The 10,069-nt window shown below is 34.1% G+C and overlaps 1 protein-coding gene across 1 annotated transcript; it reads right to left on the bottom strand.

Moving 5' to 3' along the window:
* Positions 1-632: 632 nt before the first annotated feature.
* Positions 633-1,888, bottom strand: LOC107877228 (mitogen-activated protein kinase kinase kinase 18-like). Its single transcript, XM_016723919.2, has one exon. It carries the CDS (start codon positions 1,840-1,842, stop codon positions 634-636), a length of 1,209 nt encoding a protein of 402 aa, XP_016579405.1. The 5' UTR covers positions 1,843-1,888; the 3' UTR covers position 633.
* Between the last annotated feature and the right edge of the window lie 8,181 nt (positions 1,889-10,069).

The following is a 10,069-nucleotide window of genomic DNA, read 5'->3' as shown; positions in this document are numbered from 1 at the left end:
TCCTCTAAACTTACACATTACGAAAAGTATTTTTACAAGAAAAAGGTTTGGGAGATATTAAATCATGTATACAACACAATATCCTTTCAAATAGAAGTGTAACTATCCCATATGAGTCGTCATTTTCAGTGAGATTCAACACATGATACATGCTTTGTTAACAAATCTTTCTCACGTCCCAACAGCTCAGCTGTGCTCTACCCGCCTTATCAATTGGTTAAGCACTTGAGCCCCCATCATTCATTATTTTTAACTTTAGCACACCGACAAGAAACCAAAAAAGAAATGATCTTTACCAAAATGGAAGAGTTCTAGGAAATTTTATCCTTCCTGTCAATGAATGTGCTTGGTTTTTCTAAATATTCAAGAATAAAAGCAGAATTTAACCTGAAAAAGAAGGAAAAAGAAAAAGGGTCTACTCGTCCAGCTTTACTTATTCACTACATCAAAATTAATCATCCAACTTAATTTGTTCAATTTGAAAAATCACAAGATAATTACCATTTTTTGTATTACTCTTTTTATTCAATATTATTCATTTCTTAACATCCAGACCACTTATAATTAATAAAAGTATCTATTTATTGTTTCCTAGATAGTGCCAAGATAAATATAAAGATGGACAGGAGTAATTTATAAACACTGAATTTTATTTGCTGAATAAGTCAAATGCCTCGGAAAATCATTACAGCAAAAGTTATCATTCAAGTAATTTATTTCCAAGTCCACAGCAACTAAACAGCTTTCAAGTTGCATTTCAGAAAAAGATGTCACTATACCATAGACTATCTTGTCGTCATTTCCTTCATTTTGCTCACTGGTTTTTCTAACTGTGGTCCAAATCTCATCAGTCCAACACCAGTTTGGTTTTCCTGAATTCTGGCCCAATTTACTTATCCTTTGAAGAGGAGAATCCATTGAGCTTTCTGTTTGTATTGTAGGATCAATGGTGTCTGATTCTTCTACTGAATTCCATATGTCTTGATCAAGAATGCTTGTTGGGGAACTTGTCACGCAATGTTGATTTGTCGTAGAATTCGAATTGGATTCTTCAAGAAATGGATGATTCAGGAGTTGTTTAGCTGTCCATCTTTCTCTTGCATCTCTTCTCAAGCATTTGCTTAAGAAATCCGTTGCTTGTACAGACAGGGATTTTGGAATTTCTGGATATTCCCCAGAAAATGCAATTCTGTAGAGTAATGAAGCTGTGTTCGTCACATTAGTCCATGGTGATCTACCAGTGGCCATTTCAATAATAGTACATCCCAATGCCCAAATATCAGCAGGACACCCCTGTTCTTCCCCACGTGCCACCTCCGGTGCCATGAACAGTGGCGTTCCACCAACTGGCTCTGCTGAAGCAGCCATGGCGCCACCGTCCCTCTTTGCTGGATCAACGCATCTGGCACAACCAAAGTCAGCAATTTTGGCACCGGTTTTACCTAACAAAATGTTCTGCCCCTTAATGTCACAGTGTGCTATGCCTCTTGAATGTAGGTAGTCTAGTCCTTGTACAATTTGCTTGGCATAATACCCGATCAATGGCTCATTGATCCGACCACCTTGTTTCCGAATTTCATCAGAGAATGTGCCGCCTGACATGTACTCCATCATAAGGTTAAAAATGAGTTTGTCGTTCTCTTTTGTAACATCGTACCCCTTGTAGCTAACTACATAAGGGGAGCTCAATTGGGACAGAATTTTTTGCTCCTTTTGCAAGAATTGCGACTGGGATAGCTCCACTGACTTGACAGCGAAAACCTCATCGGAGCAACGTGATTTGGCAATGGAGACGGCGGCAGAGGAGCCGTGGCCTATGGTATGGCCTCTGGTCCAATCCATTTAAGAAAAAGAAATATGGTAGGAAATGTAAGAAGTTCTGTTTTTGTTCTGTTTTGAAGCTGCAACATGATTTATGTATATATATATATAATAAGGTGGATGTCAAAAACTCCAAATTAGTTGGGTAGAGCTTAGGTGGCCTCACTTTTTCCATTTAAAAGTTTGACTATTGCTTTAGTGGAAATTCACAACGTGGCTAAATGCTTGTGGCCATACGGCAGCTTGAGTTGTTTGGAGGACTACAGTTACTTGATAAATTGGCTTGCTGCCGTGTGGCATGCACTGGTAATATAAAAATGAGTCTAAGAGGGTGTTTGAATTAGATTATAATTTGGTCAAAATAGTTTAAAAGCTATTTTTCGATTTTAGGAGTGTTTGACAATTTAAAAAATTGCTTTAAAAAAGTTAATTTTGACTTTTTATAAGCCAAAAATTAGAAATTGGCCATTACTTATTTTTTTTAGCTTATAATCTATTGAAAGTTGACCAATTAAATGACTTTTGTATCTCTTATAATTTTTACTTATTCCAAAATTATCCTCTTGTAGTCCATTTGATTTTTTTAGCTTATAATCCATTAATGCTTGTATTAATTAAATATTTTTTCACTTTTTGTATTTATGACGAATTTAACTCTAGCCATATTAATATCTCTTTTGTGTGAAACTTCTAATTTATAAAATATGATTTTTATGTATTATTCCCCTTTTTTTAATATATTCTTTTTAAATTTGGACATTTATTATCGTACAACATATGAATTTCTCTAAGAAAAAAAAAACTCACCAACCAAGATATATGGAGAACACTCACTGAAGATATACAACTTCATGAACGATTAGTGAACGATTCATGTATATTTGACGACGCAACGTTCGTATTCGATAATGTTTTAATAGTGATATAGTCATTACTCAATCAACGAGTAATATATTTTTCAATTAAGAGTCATTTTAGCAAACAAATCGTATCATTTGTGACCAACAAAGGGTCAAACATCATTAGGAAACTTGATTAAGTTAATTGTGGACTTGATTAATATTTTTAAAACTTTCTAATCTTTTTAAAAATACAAATCAACTCAAACCACACCCCTCTTCAATCACAATCAACCAGTGTCTCTCCTCTCTCTTGACAACTTCTCTCAACTCTCTTCCAATCAACAGTTTTGCAAATTTCTCCTTTCAATCCTCGGCGACTTCAACATCCGATGATAAATAGTTGGGCTTCGAGTTCCTTTTCGACTTCAACCTTCAATCGACGTGACAACCTTATTCTCCGGCCACAACAACTTTGAATTCTTCAACCTTCAATCGATGTGATAGTTGCTCTTCGGCCACAAAAGCTTCGAATTCATCATCGTTCCTTTTCTTCTTTCACAAGTAAAAATTTATGGTCTTTTTAGTTTTGAAGAAAACGAGGAACTTGAGCCAACTTCTCTTATAGTATTGGTTAAAAATTTCAATATTTGTTGCTTTAATTTGAAATGTGGTCGGAACAAAACCCTAATTTTTGGTATTTCTTCTCTTCTCTTTTCGAAGTGAATTATAATTTTTTGTTGTTTGTTGCGTTTTTTTTAAGTTTGATTTTTTTAGTTTGTGTTTATAAAAACGAAACAACGATTTGGGTTGATTTGTTCTGTTCTTGTTCTTGGTAAAAATGGTGATATTGTTGTTTTTCTGTTGAACAAAACCGTGCTACTATTTTTTATTTTATCCAACAGATTATCTATCTGGTGCAATATATTAACCATCTAATGCAATAAATTTATCAGATGATGCAACAGATCAACCATCTGATGCACTAGAGGAGCCATCAAATTGTAATTCTGATGTAACATATTAATCATCTGATACAACAGATTTAGCATATGATGCAACAATTTAACTATCTGATGCAACCGATTAACTATATGTTGCAACAGATTAAGCATCGAATAAAAAATCTGATGCAACTGACTAACCATCTGATGCAATGGAAGAACCATCAGATTAATGATCTGATGCAATAGATGAATCTCCTGTTGGATAAAATCCTATCAACACTTCCAACAGGACATGTCCAAGACATGATTTTTTCCAACTGATCATTCATCTGCCGCTATAGAAGACCCAATGTTGGAAGAAATCTAAACAATATTGACCGTTGATAATTGTTCCAACAGATCACTCATGTGTTGCAATAGATGTGTGACCTATTTCACACACCATTCATCTTTCTCAACAGATGAGTGATATATTTTATATTGTTACAACAGATTACTCCACCGTTGCTGTAGGTTAGTTAACTGTTCTGACAGATCACTTATGTATTGCAATAGATATGTGATCTGTTGCACAGACCATTCATCTTTCTCAACAGATGAGTGGTATGTTTTGTATTGTTACAACAGATTACTCAGCCATTGCTATAGGTTAAATAATTGTTCTAATAGATCACTCATATATTGCAACAGATGTGTGATCTACTGCACAGACCATTCATTTTTCTCAATAGATGAGTGATATACTTTGTATTATTGCAACAAATTACTCATTCATTACAACAAATTATTTAACTTTTCCAACAGATCACTCATGTTGCAACAGTGTGTGATCTGTTGCATAGACCATTCATCTGTCATAAAATATTAGTGATACATTTTGTATTATTGCAACAGATTTCTCATCCACTGCGACAGGTTTGTTATATATTGCAATATATATACTACCTGGTGCAATAGATAAGTGATCTGTTGGAATTATTATTTTACTGTTATCTTTTTTAAAGATTCATTAATCAACTATAATATATTTTTTTATGTTCCTGTTAGTTTTAGATAATATGGCTCCCAAAAGAACAGAAGCCGAATCAAGTCCAAGTAAAGAAACAAGTGAAATAGCTAGGCTACATCCATCACTCTATGAGCTTGCTTTACAAGCGTTATCTCAATCAGGAGCAAAATATGATGAACACGGCGAGAAAGAATATTTCAAAAGAGACGATCCAAATACTAATAGCCCTTCCGCCGAAGAGTTGGTCAAAACTTTAGCATTGATCGTTATCCTGTGAGAATATAGTGTGATAGTGCCATAGATTTAACGGGTGATTTCGTGGTTAAGTCATCCATGTAAAAATCTTTTGACGCCTTCAAAAAAATACTTCGAGAACAAAAATTGGATGCTTATTTCAGGGACAACTGCTTTAGGAAATATCTTGATTTGTTGGAGGACAACAATGCTCGTTTCCAAATGAAAATGGTATATGAACTTCTCAAGTGCAGGTTTATGTATGAAAATAAAGATAAGATGGATGAGGTGTGGATAAATTACTGTGGCATGCCTGTTTGGTTTGGTTGGAAGGAGTTTGTCATAGTTACTGGACTAAAATGTTATCCTCCTTCTCAAGTTATACCTATTCTAACCCAAAAAAGCACCCCGCACACCCTAAAAAGGCAAAGACAAGTCGTGTGATCGTGATGACCTGGTGTCCATTGTTGGTCCAAGCTTCAAAAACAAAAATTTGATAGAAGCGTTGAAAGGTAAAGAACTTTCAAAGAAGCACAAGCAGTCATTGTGCTTGGTTTGGTTTGTACATAATATTGTTTGGGTAAGAGACGTTAACAACAACATAAACGTTGGTTTAATAACGCTCTTTGAGGATCTTAAGGCGTTTAACAACTATTCTTGGGGTTATGAAAGCTTCAAAATGACTGTCCAATATTTGTTGACTCCGTTAGCGCCAAAGACAGTCAACTTATATGGCTTTCAATGGGTTTTCAAGGTAAATGTTTCGTTTCTTTCTTTTATTATGATATCATTCATTTTTTTACTCAATAGTGATTTTGATTTATTGGTGTTATTTTATAGGCTTGGGCTTTTGAAATCATTCCTCAGTTGAGACAACAAGTGAACTACCAGAAAGAAGTTTTCTGTCCAAGAATCTTGAGGTGCTTATTGGCCAAAACTGATAAAAATGCAAAATTTCTTAATCTCTTCAACCCTTCGAAGGATACAGTAAATATAATTATAATTAAGTTTTTATTTTAAGTAATGATTTTTTTTAAATGATCTAATCATCATTCTAATATATGTAATGATTTATGTTAAATTGTACATCCGTCGCTAATTTCGACAAATTGAGAGTTGAAGATGTCGTTTTTTCTTACTTTACGATCTGTACAAACTTTATCGAATCCTAAGGTCATCGATAGAATAAAAATAGAATTATTTGGAGCAATAGTCATTACAAAAAAATAACTTTGAAGGGTGGACTTGTTGTTGTTGATGGTCTTAGTGGTGATGGAGCTGTTGGTGGTGGTAGTGGTACTACTGTTCGTTCTAATGATGCTCCTCTTACAGTATTTAAAACAAATCATTATGAGTATGATCATACTGGTTATATAGATTTTTCCTCTCCCAGTGAATATTTTGCATGCAAATGTCAAGACTGCAGGGCGAAACATGATGTAGTGATTAATGTTATTAATGCATTAACTGCTTCTGTAAAGAAATTGTCATCTAAGAGGGGTATCATTCCATCAAAGAGTATTTTATTTCCATCCACTCCATTAGAGAATAAGATTAAGAGGAGAAGGAAAGTGATTTTCAAGACATTATCAAGCATCCAAAAGAGTGAAATTACAACTCCGCTGTCTGTGTGTTGCATTGAGCAATGTACAATGTCCAAAGGAGAGCAACACGAATTGAACAAGGTGAATATATATGTCTTCCAACTAACAAACAGACGTATTTCTGTTTCAACGGATGACGCATCTGCTGAAAATTATCAAACAGATATATACATCTGTTGCAATAGTTGACTAACTTATTGCACCAGATAAACTACCTGATGCGACATCTGTCTCATCTATTTTAGCAAATCAAATAGCTCTTCGTACCCCTTTTATTTATACCAATAGATGACCTATCTGCTGTAATAGATGAGTCATATGTTGCAACAGATAGTTCATCCATTGAAATTGTCATATAGGTCTTTTTCATTTAGAAATTTGACCCACCAGTTGATTCATTGTTGCAACAAAAATATAATCTGTTTGGGATAATTTAAAATAGGAGAAAGACCTATTTAATTTGCTAGAACAGATGAGTTATCCTTTTCTATTTTGTTGTATCTCCGTGATTAGCATTGACCAATTCTGGCTTTTTAGGTAGATGTAGAAGCTACTGCTGAACAACATTGATAATATGTTACTCTACTCTTTTTATGAAAATACGGAGAATAGAAAGCGCAGAAACCATACATAAGTGACAATAAAGATCTACGATGAGCAAACCCAAATTCCATAGCACTGGATGAAGAACAACTTGTCCATATTGAGTAGATCTTTATAGCTTGAATTGAGTCAGTCAAAGTAATAAGCTCACCCCCCCTTAGAAATTCTTGGCATCAATACTTAAATTGTTGATGTATTTGTTGAGATCTGTACCCATAATAATATTTTTACATTTTATTATTCGTTGATTTTATTTCAGCTAATTTTTTAAGGCTTCGATTTATTTTATTTTTCCTTAGATTTGAACTTATTAATTGAAATGGAATACTAGATTCAAATATTACAACTGATAATGTATCTGTTGCAACAGATGAAATATCTGTTGTAAAATATCAAACAAATTGACATATGTTGCAACAAGTAGATAATCTGTTGGAATTTATCAAACATGTCTTCCCACTGCTGCAACAGATAGACTTAGATAGAAACATGAAACACCGACATAATGCAACAGATGACTAACCTATTGCAACAGATAAACTATATGTCAGAATAGGAAGAATATCTATTACAACGGATGAAGAATCTGTTGCATTATAAAAATTCAAATTTCATTGGACATAAAAAAATTGCCACTACATGTAAAAAAGTAAAAGTGAATTAAAATAAAAAAAGAAAAACCCATCGACCGTGTTCAGTTCAAACACCTAAAATAAAATAGGCATCAAGTAGACAATGTTCATTTTAAATACGTAAAATAAAATAGGCACAAATGTATCAGGTTGGCACCTTTTGCTGACTTGGCGTCTGATTTTGTCCCCAACAGTCATTTTCCCCCCAATGTCTTATATATTCATCTTCTTCCAAAAATTTAATCCTAAATTACGAAATCTTCTTCTTCGTCGTCATCTTTTTTTTTTATCTATCCAAACTCTACAAATTATTTGCATTTGGTCTTTCTTTTCTATATCATTTTTTCATTTTTTCCAACTGAGCTTGACAATGTCAAGCGCATCATCCACTATTTTTTGTAATAACTATTTTTGACATTGTAAGTGCGGTCATGAAGCTCTATTAAAGACTTCTTGGACTCAACAAAGTCCAGTCGTAGGTTTTTTACTTATAAAATTTCAAAGGTAATATTTTTTTTATTTAATTAGTTGATTAATTATTGACTTGTAATTATTTTATAATTGTGTTCTTGTTTTTATAGAAATTGGGTGAATGCGATTACTTTGATTGGTATGAAGAACGACACCCTTCACAAGCAAATCATGTAATCTTGGGTTTGTTGAAGAAAGTCAAGGCTTTTGAAGAGAAATAAAATCGAGCAAGAAGATACTACATTGTTGCCGTTGTTGCTACTGGTTTGGTGGTGTTGGGCACATGAATTTTCAAGCCTAATTGCTGAAATTTTCATGGTGGTGTATTTGCTACTAACGTTGTGTTGTCGAGCACATGGATATTCAAGCGTGTAATTATTGCAAAATATCAAACAAATTTAGGCATATATTGTACAATTTAGGTCATCTGTTGGAAATTATCAAACAGGTCTTTCGGCCGTTGCAATAGATTAGACTTAGATTAGGTATAAATAACATCGGCACAACGCAACAGATGACCAATCTATTGCAACAGATAAACTATCTGACAGAACATAAAGAATATATTTTACAACAGATTGGCAATCTATTGCATTATAAAAAACTCAACTTTCATTCATCAGAAAAAATTATTTCCACTACATGTACATGGAATTTAAAGTAAAGTGTGACTTGAAATAAAAAATTATTATTTCACAGGCTCTTCTATATACACAGGCTTCAAGCATTCAGTTAGTACCCCATAAACCCAGACCTCTTGCAGGTTTACCACAGCGTTGCCACACAGAAAGGTCGTTGGCTCAATCATTTCTGTGCCAATCAGCAAATATTCGATGTGTCCAAGAGCGTACGAGCCACTTGCATAACCGGTATCATTTTTTTGAAGGGTCATGCCCTTATTTTGACCTTTAAAATCCCATGATTTCTTTATCAACACTTTCTTTGGTAAATGATTCATCAGTTTACTCTCCCTTAACAAGATGAGCAACAACTTCATCAGTGGTTGCACGAGGAGAAAAAGATCGACATCATCGATGAGAGGTTCGTTGCAGTCATAAACTTTGATCTTTCCCTCCTCGAGTAGTATCTCAATATCCTGATAATGTATGTCATTCATGCTAATGACTGCAAGAATCCTCTTTGCCCCGATCTAACTCTTGCTGTATGAATTTGGCCTCATCCCTCTAATCTCTCCCTTCTAACATATTTTATTATTTCTTCTTCATCACAGTCCAATGTAGAAACTAAGAAATCAAATCTTGCACTACAGTCTAATGCGACATTATTGAGTAGATCGTACTTATCCTTGAAATTCTTGCAGAAGTCGAGATCCATTATCCTATCAGCAGCGTCATAAGATTTCGGGTACGTTAATTGCCCTTTCCTCATAAGGCAGAGAATTTTGTCAACATGCTACGCTATAAGAAGAGAAATTTTAAATAGGTTAGCAATTGTAAAGATGGTCCATCTGGAAAATCATATGGGAAGTTTGATTTAAAACTTTCCCATTGTGGCTTTTGCAGATTCTCCTAAAAAGGTTTCCAAATATTTGTACATTGTTTCTATATCTGTTTCTGTATAATGTCTTAAGTAATCTGCTGCTACTATTCCTTTCAACTGAACAACAATCGTATCAATTTCTTGTGCTCGCGAAACTTCTTCCATAGAGTTCTGGTCCTGCACTATATGAGAGTCTTCATTGAGGCCACGCTCACTAGTTGCATTCTCTAGCAAAGTCTCTAGCTCTAGTCTTGTTGACCATTCTTCTCTTTTTTCAACGACTGGCGGATTTTTATATTTCGATATACTTCCACATTTGAAACTTATCCAATTTTTTCGTTTCTCATGTCAATTTCATTAGCTAGATTTGCTAGAATTTCCTTGCTCGGAACCCTGTGTTTCCTCTTAA

Source organism: Capsicum annuum, chromosome 7 (assembly GCF_002878395.1).
Source record: "Capsicum annuum cultivar UCD-10X-F1 chromosome 7, UCD10Xv1.1, whole genome shotgun sequence".
Lineage (NCBI taxonomy): Eukaryota > Viridiplantae > Streptophyta > Magnoliopsida > Solanales > Solanaceae > Capsicum > Capsicum annuum.
This window is presented reverse-complemented; position numbering and strand designations above follow the sequence as displayed.